The 16088-nt window shown below is 40.1% G+C and overlaps 1 protein-coding gene and 1 gene segment (V, D, J or C); both read right to left on the reverse strand.

The window, feature by feature from the left end:
• ighd (immunoglobulin heavy constant delta) overlaps nucleotides 1-16088 on the reverse strand; it is a 41338-nt gene that overhangs the window by 3512 nt on the left and 21738 nt on the right. Inside the window, exons 4-9 of the mRNA XM_047039034.1 lie at nucleotides 7769-7817; nucleotides 6863-7162; nucleotides 1710-2027; nucleotides 1232-1540; nucleotides 778-1089; nucleotides 366-650 (exon numbers count right to left, since the gene is read on the reverse strand). Coding sequence (XP_046894990.1) covers nucleotides 366-650; nucleotides 778-1089; nucleotides 1232-1540; nucleotides 1710-2027; nucleotides 6863-7162; nucleotides 7769-7817 — 1573 coding nt within the window. The remainder of the gene's footprint in view (nucleotides 1-365; nucleotides 651-777; nucleotides 1090-1231; nucleotides 1541-1709; nucleotides 2028-6862; nucleotides 7163-7768; nucleotides 7818-16088) is intronic.
• Nucleotides 3856-7139, reverse strand: LOC124480016. The segment is given in 4 exon segments: nucleotides 3856-4373; nucleotides 4725-5033; nucleotides 5364-5722; nucleotides 6864-7139. Coding segments are annotated over 3 exon segments (1029 nt in total).

Raw genomic sequence — 16088 nt, forward strand, 5'->3', positions numbered from 1 at the left:
AACACTTTATATTTAGATTAGATTAAAAACAATGTAACTAAATGGAAATAACTAGTAAAAACAGGGCAGGTGCATAGGAATTGTTATGTATTTAAATTGTATTAAGTGTTAGCAGTATAAAGAGATTTGTATCTGTGTGTATTTGTAAAATGTATGTTGACATCCATTTGGAAAAGCTCAACCTCCCCTATACCAAATTGTATGTGTGTAAAAAGTGTAACAATATAGCCATTCCTATGTACCTACAATGTTGTTACTATAGTGTAAGTATTTCTATGTAGATTCATGGTTGTTGGTGTAATCTTCATGTGTTGCCATGTTTGAAAAAAAGAATCAAGACTAATTGTTAGAACATGACAGTGTACCTGCACACATATTGATTGTTCTGCGGATTGTTTTCTTGAAATCTTTGACCTCACAGGTGAACTCTGACCCCTGGTTCCACTTTTGTTGAGGAATTGTGATGAAACTGCTCACAAAAGATCGTCCATCTTTACTTATCCTGGTCTCACTGGTTGTTGAAGACTTCTCTACAGACCCAGAAAGCCATCTGATCTGAAGGTTAAAGCCCTCACTATTACACAGGAGGGTCTGCTTCCCTGAGCCTCCCTCCTCACGAGGTGCTAGAAGAAGTTCCATAGAAGGGTCACCTGAGGATAAAGTAACAATGTCATATGACCCTCTAAACCGTTAATGAACCACACAAAAAGGGTGTAAGTCATAAATCAATTTTACACAAGGAAACACATTTGAAAAGTGCTACGAAGGGTCACACACCAAATATTTTTCCGGTTGACATAGATATCCAGTTTTTAGAGAAGCCCTGGTTCACTTTGCATGTGAAAGTGCTGTCTCTCTGCTGGTGTTGCTCTGGGACGGCGACACGTCTGGTGATTGACTGAAGGTCTTTGGAAGCTGACATTTCAATGAATTGTTTCTCCCCAAAATCTTCACCATCAACCTGAAAGGTGATGTAGAGGTCATGGGAAGAGAGTTGTGTCACGTGACACTCCAGCACAGCACTTTCACCCTTCAGTAAATCTGGAAGAGTCCTTCTGATCTGCACTGAGGGATCACTTTCTGGCAGCCCTGGGCAGCATATATAAAGAGAGAGGGACAAAAAACATTTCACAGAATGATGAGATGCAAAATGTACATGGTTAGGTATTTGTGTGTATTTTACCCTAATTATAATTATTGATACACATGATCTCATTTAGTTGATTCTTACCAGTCAAGCTGATTGTCGTCTGGGTGGATTTTAGGCATTGATGTTCAGCTTTGCATGTTATAGTGATTAAGTTCTTCCATTGGCTGGAGGGAACATTCAGGCTGCTGCTGATACTCTGGCTCGTGTTTCTGGTCTGGGTCACTGAGCCACTGCTGCTGGTGGGATTTCCATCCAGAAGCCAGGAGATGTTGGCGTCATACTGAGTTTGGACCACACATGTAACTGTAACCTCATTCTGAGTCATCACTGTTCTGAATTTGGGGGTCTCCAGAATAATGGCAGGAAAAGTAGAAGAAGAAGAAAGGTGGGCTACAAGAAAACAAGAGAGAGACAATATTATATATGTTTATTGTTTATTTATTGTTTGTTTAACAAATAGAGGCCTGGAGAAAGATGTGTAGAGCATCAAAGAGAAGAATGATTAGTCAGAGAAGGTGAGAGACATAGACATACATATGAAAGAGACAAAGAGACTCACCTGAGCAAATACTCGTGGTTTTTTTGAAAATAGTTGTGCTTTGAAAAGCTTTGCACTGAAACTTTGACCCCTGAGTCCATTTGCCGATGTCCAACTCAAGTTGGCTGCTTAGGCTGAATGTTTTTTCCTTTTCTTCAACACTCTGTAGTTTCCTCTGGACTGGTGAGGTTGTAACGACCTCTCCATCCTGTAACCATTCCACTCTCACATCACCTGGATAGAATCCACTCAAGGTGCAGAGGAGGCTGATTTGTAAGTCCCCATTGTCATCGTTCCAGATGGGATATAGGGTCATGTTCGGCGTGACAACACGCTGAACTGATTCAACACATAAATAATGAAAGAAAAGAGGGAAGCTGTCAAGTAAGGAATCACCATGTTGAGATGTCATTTTGAATTCATACATAAGTGAAGCATTTTGCTGACAAACTACACATTCATTCTCTTTGTAACATCAATTAGAAGCATTTCAATGTTTTTTTTTTTACTAGGTCTACATTAGGTGGCGTGAATAAAGTGGACTTGGAAAGCTGTCACGCAGATGTTAGAGAAAGACAAGCTTCAGTGAACAGAAAATGCAATAAGGGGAAGTGTTGTGTAAGATTCTGGCACCAGAAAAAACCCTAAGTACTGAAAAAGAGAAGTGAAAGGTTTTGGGGGGCAACAGTGCATTTCCAAATCCAGGTGTTACTTCTGGTAGGGCCTGCAATGGAAATTAGTGTTCATTGAATTTTTCCTGATCCATTTAAAGTTTGTTTTTTGTAAGTTACATAAATTATATTTCATGTTGTCCAGTATAATTTATTTTCACATTGAAAACATAAAATACATTTATATTCCCTAATCATCAGAATCAAGACAAATAAAGAGATACAAAAAGGCAAAATGTTTTTTCTCTCAACTTTTATTTTCAAAACATGCTACATGGATTAAAACAAAATTCATATTTACAGTTCTGCAACTATTGTTGAAATGACATTGTTGATAAAATTATCTGAATACCAGTACATGAACCATTATCACGAACAGAAAGTGAACACACATTTATTGTCTGTTGTTTCTTCATTTGACCTGAAATGATAAGCAAAATGAAGAATTATATTCAGAAGAACATAGACACTAATCATCTTTTATATATCCAACTGTTAGTACAACAGTCTTCATTGATCAATCTACAAGGAATTATTGTCATATTTCGGTGTCATATTTTTTGCCACATAGTCCATTCTTAATGATGTTCTCTTTATTCCTTGAATCTTTACCTTGATGGCAGTGGCTGCAATGCTATACAACAGAGTAATGAGGAAGAGGATGATGAAGGTCAGGGCTGCTCCCATGCTGTCTCTCTCTGTTTCCATGTCATTGCTACATGGACAGTCTGTCTGTATGAGACACTCTGTGAAGAGGAAATCTTATCATTCAGTAGTCTTGACAGTTCTATTCTGGTTAACTACCCAATATAAATTTGCAGTAAGGTTTGAACTCCGCACATACATTTCAAACACTTCTTGATGTTCTTAAAGTTTTGTTTTAGGGCATGGATATTCTGCATTTTTTGTGTGCTCCATTTTAGATTATGAAACTTACAAACCAGCAGTGAAGGTGACCTTGACTTGCTTTGGTAAAAATGTACAGTGAGTTTCCTCTTGACAATCCGAATTTGTGGTTTATTCCAGAGACGTAGCCCAGTAGAGGAACAGATGTACATATATGGCAGGACAAATTCAGGGCACTACATAGATTACAAACAGTAGAACAAGAGGCCAATAGCTGAACTGTGAGACAGATTGTAAATTGTATGGTTGTAAAATAATATCCATGAACTAATTGGGTCATAAGGATGCTATATCCCTCAGTTGAATTGAAATGTATGCATCTAAAGCTTGCACAAAGGTAATCTTTTAAGTCATGAAATTAGTGACTTTATTTTAACTGCTACTGCAACTGAATGCCTACACTGAACACCTGGTCAAGTTAGAAGGAATTCATGACCAGCAACATCGGTGGTTCGCAAAGTCCAATATTCAGGTATAATCTACTAATGGTAAAAGTTTGTCTACAGATACACCACATAACTTAACTTTCACTAACACTATCCTAAGGGCAGGAGTCCAGAAACAGGAACAGCACAAGACATAAATCAACATAATTATGAATTCAACTTTTTATTTTGTTTTTGATACTGCACTTAAAAGACATATAACATGTAATTTCATAGACAACAAACACAATAAGCAGAGCATGACACACATAGCACAGAACACAACCTCTACTGGGCTTTGCAGGAGGGAGGGATGTTTAGATTGAGGTTGACTAGATTGGGTTTGTTTGAGGTGCTGTCCAGGGTTCGGACAAGCATATTTGTTGTCTTTGGAATGGTTTCATGGTAAACTACACAGCTGAATATTAGATCATTCTTTGTCCACACATCAGATTCCATAGTGAGCTGACTGTAGACAGAGTAGGTGTTGCCTGTGTCAATAACGCTTGTGGTGTTGAACGAGAACTTGTCTGAACTGTCTGACACAAGCTCATCATCAACGAGCCATACAACTACAACCTCTTTAGGGTAGAAGTCTTTGACGTAGCAAGTCAGGGTCACATCACTGTTGATTTTTTCTGCTGGAGCCAGGAGAAAAACAGATGGACGCTGCCATGTTCCTCCTAGAAGTGTAAGAGAACAGTTAAACCATCTTTTCTACTAATAAAAGAGGGTGGTGGATATGTGCTTTAGATAATGTACAGCATCTATGCAAATTTCATCTAAATACTTTCATCGTCAACCTTCTTTTCAAATCAAGTTGAAGGAAACCAGCTGTAATTCTGCTGTGAGAATTGTCTGAGCACTAAAAAAGACCTAAAAAGGCCTCTAAGTTGCAAAAAAACATTTCACAACATGGGCATTTTCCTTTTTATGACACACAAGCTTTTTTAAAGAAGTGGAAACATTGAATTTCACACAACAAATAACGTTTTGTAAATTCTGCTAAATTGTGAGAAATATATTTGTCTTACCGTTTTCTCTACTGTACTTTTTCACGACTTTATCGCCAAGGTAGTCTATTGCAACACACTGAAATCTTGCACCACTTTTCCACTCTTCATATGGAATGAGTAGTTTGGCGATATTACTTTCCTTCAGACTTGTAAGTGGATTTCCTTTATTATCTTCCCATGTAATATTTTTTAGGCATTTGTTGACTAACTGTGTGACTTGACATGTAAGCTGAACCTTCTTGTTTTTAGGGTCCTCATTCTGGAGGAGGAAATCCTCTGCTGAAGGCGGGATTATCTGAATGTCTGCCATAGGACATTCCAACTCACCTGTTGAGAAAGTATAGGGATATTATCATATTATCAGCTAAGCTATATGTGACCACATCAACACAATAGGATTTTGTTGGCTATTCCTGTATTGTACGTCTTTCTGCTGAATTATATCAGTAATAAAATGTAGTCTTAAAAGCGGAATACTAATGAGAGTGCTATGTAGCCTATAGGTCATTGCAATGACAGTTATTTAAAGTTAATAGCCTGATAATATCTTTATTTAACTATAGAGAAGGGACCAAATATTAGTGTTTGGTGTTTCAGGCATGGTGACATGAAAATAAAACTAAACAAGAAAGAGATATTTTAACGTGTTTAACTTACCATCTGAGGATGAATACTCCACCAGTTTTTCTTGTGTTGAAGATTTTGCAGATTTTGGGTCAAAGACACATGTGAACTTGACATTTGCATCTGTCCAGTCAGCTTCTTTGACCTGGAGATAGCTGGCTGCTCTGTACAGAGTTTTCCCTCCAATAATTTTAGTCTCAAAAGTTGTGCTGAACTCAGATATCTTCTCAAAAGCTATCTCTTTGTCATTCTGCTTTTTTATCCATTTGATCTCGTGATTTTTGGGTGAAAAGTCAATGGCAAAGCAGGCAAAGGAAGCCGTCTTATTGTCTTGTATCTCCTGTTTTGAGGGGGCCATTATGTAAAGAGACGGAGACTGCAGGAATTCAACTGAAAAACAAACACATATATGTATGCAGAAGCTGGAAAACTTGCAGAAGCCAAAGAGGAACATGACAACACGATAAAGAGGATATTTTTCACAGATTCACGGACATACATGCACATACATGACTTATCCCAACCCTCTATTTTGCTACATTTCCTCATTGAATTACACTTCAGCAATGATCATCAGTCCGACAATAATTTAATAAATGGATGATTTCCTAATTCCCAGTGTATATATTAAATAGACAGTATTCAAAATTGTAGACTCGAAATAAAGCGATAATGCAGGCAGCTGAAAGCAGATTTACCTCAACATCTCACAGATAGACCAACATGAAAGGACATGGTGAGCAGCTCCCCAAAGTAGCGTGCTCGAGCATCTTCAATCCTTAAATTAGCATGGCACCTAGCCAGCCTGACTGGACTTCAAATATTCGGTTTTGTCGTCAATCATTTGTTTTAATGATGTCTACTGCCAATTCGACAGAACTTCATTTGCAACTCCAACATTTCAGAAACAAGTGGAATATCTGCTACGATCGTGCAGCATTACGCGTCTGTTCATAGTTCCAATTCTTACGATCATGATGATCCCTTTTTTCAGATTTCAAATCAGATTTATTAGTTTTCTTTTTTTCTTTGAATTGTTTGTTGGCCTATATAACACTAAGTAGCCTAGGCATACGGTTGCGAGGCTTAGCTACTTAGGCCTATTTACTGCTATCTACTTTTTTTTTTAGAGCACAGCAACATATGTTGCTTCGAGATACATGTATTACTGAATGCAGGAGCACATTTAATTAATCATGTCGCCTAAGCTAAATAGCAATAATAGGCGATTGACACTTTATGTCCCGGCAACTGACACAACACAAAAAACAAACATTCTGCTAATGCCTAGATAAAACCCAAGCCAATTTCAGGCTTTCAATCTGATTTAATATAGTACACGTTAATTTGTATTAATTGAATGTAGGCTAATAATAATCCATATTACCAAAATTGCTCTATATGGCTACATGTTCACGAAATATACTTCAGAGTAACAGACATTACATATTTTATAGCCTATCATCTTAATTAGTCCATCCATTATCCTGAGGCTGATCTATTAGAACGTTCATAAAAACAAAGTAGTTTACCTTTTTTTTCAATCCCAGCACTTTTTTCACCAGTAGAATGATCCACAGCACACTGGAATTTCTTTCTCGATTCCCAGTCTTGCTTCCGAACACGTATCTGACTGACTCCAGAGTACTTTCCGTTGCTCTGTACAACCGGGTATTGAACGAAATCCGTCATGGCTGTCCCGCTCGCATCGGTCCATTTGAAGGTCAAAGAGGCCGGCGTGAAACCGGTGGCAATACAGCCCAAAGTCACCATATCTCCGGTTCCAGAACCACATTGTGCCAGTGGGAACACAGTCGGGGCAGTTGGAGAGCCTAGAATAGAAATGTTTTACAATCACCACAACTTTGCCTCACAAAATTTACACATCAGATATTACAGAAACATACAAATAAACAGAATTATAACGGTCTTTATGACTGAATTAATGTCATTCGAATCTGACAAGACTGCACGTTGTGTCCTTAGGCTAGTCAGCGTTTGATGGCCATGTAGGCATTACATTTTAGTAGGATAGCCTATAATTCCCATAGTAGCTCGAAAACATTTCCACTTTTAGATCTTGATATTTAATAATAGGCTATTTATAGATGATTGATGCATATGCTTTTTTAATTACGTTATTAATTACTCTTAATTGATAAGCTCAAATTGACTGATATAGTGTCCGTTTGTCCCCCAGTCATAAGCGCAAACCCATACAAAGCAAACAAAAAAGCAAGTTCAATAGGCTACTTTAGACTACATAAGTATTTGTATTTTTTTTGCATTCAAATTTTAGCCAGGCCTACAATAGCTACTTACAATGTATCCATTAATTGGTTTTTACCGTTAGTCGGATGAAAAAATATATCTTAAAAGTCATCCTCAAAGATTTCACCATGTAGCTAGAAAAAGTAATTCTGAATAGATTTTCTTACCAGAAGCAACCGTAACCACAGTGCCTTTTCCCCAGTAGTCGAATGCGTTGTCACAGTGTCAATAACCCATACACTCTCAGCACGAAAACTATCAATTCAACTGTTACTAATATGTTGAGCCTGTCGTATCATGAAGCTTATAGGCTACTCATGCGTTATGGCATAGTTTGTGTTGGCTTAAACATAGGCTCAAAGGCTATTTATTTAGTTATTTATTTAATTTACTATAATATCAACGTAATTCACGTAATCTACCCCACTTGATTAAATTGTATTTCTTACCTGATAGTACTGTAACCATGGTGCCTTTTCCCCAGTAGTCAAAAACACCGTCACAGTGTATTGTCTGTTACATGCCTCACACCTTTATCTTGTGCAATGACTAATCCACGTTAGCCTACCTGATTCATCAGTTTTTATTTTGGTATTTTTGAGTAACTAATTAGGAATGAGTTTAGAAGCATTTTACAGTTCAGACTAAATTATCCCGATTACAAGAGGCTCTGCTGATGACTTAATCTGGTTTTGATGTATGTTTTAAATTTGGTGTAAGTTTATCATTAGTTTTCTAAAACAATCATTTTCAACAACAAAAAATACAATAGCAGTTTGAAGAGCAGATTTTGACCACTTACCAGAAGTTACTGTGACTTGCGTCCCTTTCCCCCAGTAGTCAAAATAGTCATCACTGTGATATTCTTTCTACTTCTCTTACTCTAAAACCCCAATAAATTCAAGCTCTGAGTAAATCCAATGCTTCAGTGATTTTTAAGTAGCCTAGTTTTTTGATTGCCCCCTGGCCCCCCATCCCTCTCAACGTGTGCTTCCTGTAGCCTACACATAACATAGCATATAACTTCATGAGCTTAAGTTTCCTTTTCCTATCCACTGTCTCACAAACGCACGTGTCAAAGTCAAAGCCCGCGGGCCATATGCGTCCTATTGTAAAATTTTATTTGGCCCGCATATCAATTTAAGTAGGCTACTTACATTTTGCCGCGCCGAGTTAGTCTAGCTGCTGTGTGGTGGTCTAACAGCGACACCAAACTAAATAGACGTGCACGTCACGGCCGGATTAACCATTAGGGCAACTGGGCACTTGCAACTAAATTGTTATATCACGTTATGCACGCTATGCACGCAGTCCAAACTTTCCTTAATGTGAGTACTTTATTGCAACTCGTTCGATCAAAATGTTATGTTAAATCACGTCAAAAACAGTGTTTGTGTAGTCTAGTAGCCAGTGCCAGTGCCGCCGCTCCCATAACGCGCACTACGAGCTGTGCGTAGGGCACCAACTCCTGAGGGGGCACCAAAAAATAGCCAGCTGAAAAATAATCATAGTTATAATACTTGTAATACCGATATTATTTTAGTATAGAAATATTAGACACGTATATTATAAAACAGGCAGAACAAGAGATGTATTTAAATGCTGCGGACCGGGCAGCCGCCCGGGGCGCCCAACGTGCTAGGACTGGCACTGAGGCTAGGTCATTTTTTTTTCAAATGGGCTTAAAATTGTGCAAGTTCTCCCACTTAAAAAGATGAGAGAGGCCTGTAATTTTCATCATAGGTATACCTCAACTATGAGAGGTAGCTGGAAAGTGTTGATGGGGAGAGGGACGTCTGGAAATCCCTGCTTAGCCTCCTGCCACCCTGACCCGACCCTGGATAGGGGGACAATGATGGATGGAGTACTGTGCAAGGTTACTAGTCTCAGAGCAGTATTAAAGGGGTTATTGATGCAGAACAGAATTTACCTTGTCACAGTTGAACGACAGTTCAGTGTGTATAATGGACATACAGTGAACCCCAAAGTCCATTGACACCTCTTTCCTATTCAAATCTCACAATAAGAAAAATGTAGTTGTAAAACAGTAGGTTTTGAAAAAGCCACCGAACTGACGTCAGCTCTGGTCTGTACCATTTGCTGCGCGATGCTCTGTGTACTTCCACGAAATTACAAAAAATAACCTTTTTCAAGGATATTGAAAATGGTCAGGGGCATAACCAGGACATCATTTCTGGGGGGGGGCAGCTCTGGCCAGTCTTTTATTTGGAGTGGCACTTGATTATCAATAACGTTTTTTTAAAAGCGTTTTTTCGGGGGGGTGAAGTTGGGGGGGGGGGGCGGCAGGGTGACCAGGGTGGCCAGCTAACTGAAGCTGAGTTGAATCGCGATAGTTTGTTTGCTAAACTGTAGTGCTAACGTTACCCACCTGTTTGCTTCGACAACAGAAGTGGAAGCAACTAACGTAATCATTTCAAATTATATCTAGTCCAGTAGCCAGTCCATTAATCTGTTGTGGAGACACAATAGATTTATTTTTACGTTTTTATTTCAAGTCTCCACCTTCTTTGTTTCAGCAAGTGCTGTTGGCCATGTTGTGTCTGCTCCGCAGCTTCACTCATTGTAAACCAACCAATCAGCGCGCAGCTCATCTATATATTCATGAACATACCATAAAAGTAGAATGGAAACTTACCAAAAGGTTTTGTTACCTCTCTTCCTGGAACGGAAACTTTGGAGTAAGGCTCTTTTCAGGATTAAACAACCTCAAAGTTTCCCTAAACCCGCTACCTGGAATACCCCCTAGATGTTGTCAGAAAACCATTCCTAGCAAGCCTGGCTGGCAGCCCAATTTAGCCCCGCCCACAACAACATTTAGTTGGGAAGTTGGGTCTGGGGAAGCTCGGTTGGGGAAAAACTATGTCAGAACAGGAGCTGTTCTGTCACGGCCACAGCCGTGCCCCCCTATTGTTTTTGGTTTTGCCCTGCCCTAGTGTTTCCCTGTCATTGTCGTCACCTGTCTCGTTCAGTTGTCGTTAGTTTCATTGTGTTCACCTGTGTCTTGTTTGTTTCTGTGTATTTAGGTTCCTGCTCTGTGTCCAGTCTTTGTCTTAGCATTACCCTTTGTCCCTGCGTGTACCCTGTCTGTTTCCCGTTTTGAGAATTAAACCTGCGTTCCTCGTTATGCCTCGGTACTCCCCTGCATTTGGGTCCAACCCCACCTCACGTCGTGACAGAATGCTAAGACCAAGATGGGACCCAGCAGAGAGTTCACCCAACCCTTTCCTAGGGACCCGCCTGGCCTTTGGTGGACCCCGAAGCCTGCAGCTCAAGGCCCACCCCAAGTCCTGGTTCCAGCCCCAGCCGGAACCCCGACTCCAGCCTCGGTCCTGCCCTGGGCCCCTGCCTCGATCCTGCCCTGTGCCCCTGCCTCATCCTGAGGTTGCGCCGCCCAGCACTCAGACCACCAAGGCTGTTCCTGCCAGGGAGTTTCGGCCGCCTGCCGCCAGAACCCAGCCCCGTTCCTGCCCTGTACCCCTGCCTCGTTCCTGCCCTGTGCCCCAGCCTCGTTCCTGTCCTGTAGCCCAGCCTCGTTCCTGCCCGGTGTACCCTGTCTGTTTCCCGTTTTGAGAATTAAACCTGTGTTCCTCGCTATGCCTCGGTACTTCCCTGCATTTGGGTCCAACCCCACCTCACGTCGTGACATGTTCGGACCAATGAAATTGTCAGGGCGGGCTTTATATGATGATGGACAGATGATCAACAGTAACGTAATCAACCAAAGAGCATTTGGGTTGAATTCGTTTTCAACGAACAACATATTACGTTGCTCTGATTGGTTGTAGGTATACCCATTGAGCGAAAAGGCATTTGTTTTACGAGTTCGGTTGAAACACGCCCCATACTCACAGCCCAACGGAGAGTTATCAGAGTCATATTCTGACTAAAATTATAAGTATGACAACGTCAGGCTAATTCCTAGTCATTTCATAATCTCAAACACAACCCTGGAAATGATATTACCAGGATCAATGGAAGCACTCAATGTCCCAAATTTAAATTACCGAATGCTAAAACTAACGATCTGAATATGGTTATTCAGATATCAACAGATTATGTTGCCCCACTCAACCTAAGAAAAGAAAAGATGAAATATTTGCTCCATGTCATTAAGAAGAAACCCACTCTCAGAGGAAGTCCACTCTAAAAACTCTGGAACGGAATTCACTGACCACTAAACTGGGGGGTTTCCGTCTGGCTTGGAACGACAGCCTTTTGGGGTACACGCAAGCCCTCATCAGGAGCACATCAGAATATCTCTCAGAGGTAATTAGAGAGAACCAGCACAAGTTTGAATTCTACCATGTCTATGGAAGCGTTCCTCAAGGTAATATAATATATAACTATATATATATATACTAACAAGTATATAAATTATCTGAACCCACCAGTTGCCTTCTTCACCCCCTTTCTACCAAACTTTGTAAAGAACTCCTCCTTAATACTGGACTGCCCATGCTTAGTATTATTAATGAATCAATTCTGGCCAATTCCGATTAGCACATGGTTGACAGCCAATTTTCTACCTCTCAACTCATAAAACAGAGGTGCCCTTTTTAGACCAAATCATTGGAAGAAGCTGTCCGATCTCAGCCTGGACTTCAACGGCAACAAAGCTTCGCCAAGTCAACTTGTCAAATATCGTGGAGTCCCAATGGATCTGGACATCTCATTTGAATACCCTATGAAGTTATACACTAATACAGTATTTCTGTACTCTAAAACTTGTGAAATTACAAAAAAAAAGCAAATCTGATCTTGGATGTTAATGTGCATTTAGCAGTGGTTGAGGTGTGTAATTGTGTGTTGCATGGGTGTTGGGGTGAGTTACTGTGTTGCAAGATCAAAACAATGAGGGAACATTCTCAAACAGAGCCCTTCTCCTCTGTGGAACAGACTTGTCATTTCAATCTAGGGAGGATGGCACCGTCTTGATGTTTAAGGCTACATCAAAAACTATTATTTATTGTCTTACAACCGAACTGCTGCACTAGTTCACAATTAACCGGTGTGGACCTCATCTTACTGTTGCTATAACTGTTATCAATCCCTTCCCCCAAAATCTTCTTTCTCCTCTCTCTTCTCCCCTGTGGTGTGAGGGGTTGAGCTGTTCACATCTGCCAGGTTACCGGTCTGCCAATGTTGGACCTAGTCTCCAAATGGACATCGGTCTTCTATGATGGATCATGCAGAATTCCCGGTCCTTTCCTGTCCATCTACCTGGCTATCCTGTGATGTGCTGATCTTACACTTCCCAGCCCTGTGGCTACCACTGCCTAAACTAACATTCGCCAACTCAGAGCACTGATTTGGAACTCTGTGTTTCAATGTCCTTTTGCACATTTTTTATTGTATCTCTCCCAAGGTTTCTTCCATTTTCCTGTTTTTTCTCCTTGTCTTCCTTGAGGGTTTAAGTAGTTTAACTGCAGTTCTATGGGTGTATTAGAAGACCTCTGTGACATTGCTTGTAAAAACAACAGTACAAATATAATTTGATTTGAAATATGATTTCATATAAAGTCTGGAAGGTTGTTGATATTTTATCAAGGCCTCCCTTTCAGACACTCGTGATTGCCTACATTGCCTGCCCTGCCAATACTGTCCTTTCACTGATCTGTAAATTAATCAACCTCATTTGGCCCTATATTACAGCAGATATTTAGTTATACATTTGTAGGGTGTACGCTGTATGTGTTTGATGCTCTTCAGTCAAGGCTGGCAGAGTGACTAGAAGATTTTATTGATGATGTAAGATGATGGAAACAGGTTTACTATCAAAGGCATATTATGAAAAGATTCAGGACACTGTGCTGGAGAGGTTGGGATGACACTAGATCTGGGTTTACACAAATATTAAGTCTGCTCCTTCCCTGCTTCAACTAGCTAGTTCAGTATTTTCCTGCTATCCTTCACTTCTTGGTCAGGCCCAGAATCATTAATGGTAACCATGGGCATTTCATTCATTATAAGGAGGATATTGAGTGTTTGCTGCCATTTTGGTTTCTACCCGCATCTCCTGAAGGTCTTTCAGTGTATGAAAAACTGAAAAGAATCTTTGTATAGTGATGTAGAGAGGAAACACCTGTTCTGTCAGAGTTGAATTTTGTCAATAACTTCCTCTCCGTTACAGCCTCTTGCATAAATAGTTACCAGCATGGAATTAGGTTCTGCTTTAACTTTCTATTAGAAATACATTGTATTGACCTTAAACTAGGATGCAAAAAAGTTATGTTTTATTTGATTCATCATGTTTTAGGGTTCACGCCTATAATGCACGTTACTACAGCGTTTTAAAAGCTGGGTTTTACGTCTTTCACAAATGATCTTTCAAGATTCAAGTTTACTGCCATATGTAACACATTGCATGGCGGCTGCTGGTCTTTCAAATAGGGGAAGCTCATTTTCGGCCTACATCATGAAAATGTTCCATTTATTTATTTATACAATTGCTTGTTCACTGGCTAGTTAACCCCTACGACACTAGCCTAGCCTACTGTATGAATGAATGAATTAAAGAAAAAATGATCTAACAAAATAATATTAAACTCTTTGGAGGAAATGTGGGAATTAGGTTAAACTGAAACAATGAATGTGGTGTATAATTAAGCAATAAGCCCCAAGAGGCCGTGGTTTACGCTGATTTTAAAACAGGTAAGGGGAGTTGTTAGAACCCCCTTACCTGTTCTAAAATCAGCGTAAACCACAGACTCGAGGGGGTTTTTGCTTTTCTAAAACTGTTACTACAAATTTTTGATATGGTTTCATCAATAAAAACAATTAGAAACAAAATAGTTTAATAATAACCCGTAATTCTTCTGCTACTACAAAGTATAGTTCCTACATAAATCGATGCCACGCAACAGCCAGATGGAAATCTTTGCCGTCTTTTTCAATTTGAAATATTCGATGCGCAGTGATATGGAATGTTAAAGAAAGCTATGAGGACAACCTGTGAGGTTATGCTGGATTTTACAACGGCATGGAACGCGATATAGCCAATCACAATCAATCACAAGGCCAAAAAGGTAGAGGAGGACTAGCCTGGCTCTGCCCTCCTACGTACTTCTGCTCAATTTGGATTTTGCTTCTGTACTAGGTCTGGGATGTTGGTTCTGAAGTCGGTTTCCAGAAACACATTTTTTGTAGGTCCAATCAGCGAACAGAGGGAGTGGCTAAGAACGATGACGTTAATGTCGTGCACTTGTTTGAGTAGTTCAGTAATGGCGGCGGAAAAAGATGCGAGCGAAACTATTCTGCGGTTGTGGCAACGCTGCCGAATATAGGTTAAAGCCGGAGCAAGAACATTCCTTGCTGAGTTTTGTTGGTGGCCATGATGTTGTGGCCCTCCTCCCCACGGGGTTCGGGAAAAGTTTGATTTTCCAGCTACGCAGCTAGCTCCGTTACAGTAGTGGTGAAGGAGTTGGCTAAGGCGAACGCTTGCGATTGGCTAGGGCAAATCAGAGTGGCTCTGGGTGGATCCAATAGTTTTAAACTTCAACAGAGGACCCGCCTTCTAGGAAGTTAACGTTTGTCAATCGAGACATCCCAGACCCTCTGTACAAATGAAATGTACGAGGGTGTGGTTAGGACCAGGCTAGAGGAGGACAGCCTTTAAGAGAGAAAGCGATTCCCCAGTGATCTGTCACATCAGCATTTTTATTTGGATCACGAAAGTCTTGACATTTGGGTGAGAATGTAAACCGCATGGTCGGGCGGCAGCAATGTCTTCAGGTCATGTCACAAAGTTTATAATTTTACAGTCAATTCTACATCTAAAATGTCGAGCAGGGCAGCTTTCAAGAGATAAGGAATTCTGCTTTTAGCCAGTTGGTCCGATTCTTTTTGTGATTTGTTTAAAACTGGCAATCTTGATTGAGACTGCGTCCCCGTTTTGACGTTAGCATCAGTCAGACTCGGGTCGCTCACTGGCAGTGTGCACAATGTTGTATTCTACACCAGAGACGCTGAGCGTCCAGGGCGGGACATAATTGCAGCATTTATCCAATGACCGTACAGTTTCGAAACACTGAAAAAAACTGTTCAAAACTGCCCCATTGAAGTCCATGGAAGCTGAGCTTCAACTGGGAAATGCACTGTGGCGCTACGGGAATGTATGAGAAGGATATCAGTCGACTTACTAATATATGTAGCTGATTCTGAACAAATTCGTCTTCGATATGAACGTGTTTTAACGCATTTAAAATGTCAACACAATAGTAAATATTTGACCATAATTTATTTTTGAAATGTTAGGGAAAGCTGAGCTTCCTTTGCAGTCTTAAAGCAATCGCCACTGGTACATTGGCAATCTTTGGTTGTGCTTCTCTTGACAGTTTCCTAACAGAAGACCTAAACCTCAGATTACAAATCTAAACCTTTAATAAATACAATCCTATATCATCCACTATTTTAAAGTTATTCTAATTGCTTTATGGTTATTCTGTATAGAAAAAGTAAAGTATATGT

This window comes from Hypomesus transpacificus, chromosome 17, assembly GCF_021917145.1.
Source record: "Hypomesus transpacificus isolate Combined female chromosome 17, fHypTra1, whole genome shotgun sequence".
Classification (NCBI taxonomy): Eukaryota; Metazoa; Chordata; class Actinopteri; order Osmeriformes; family Osmeridae; genus Hypomesus; species Hypomesus transpacificus.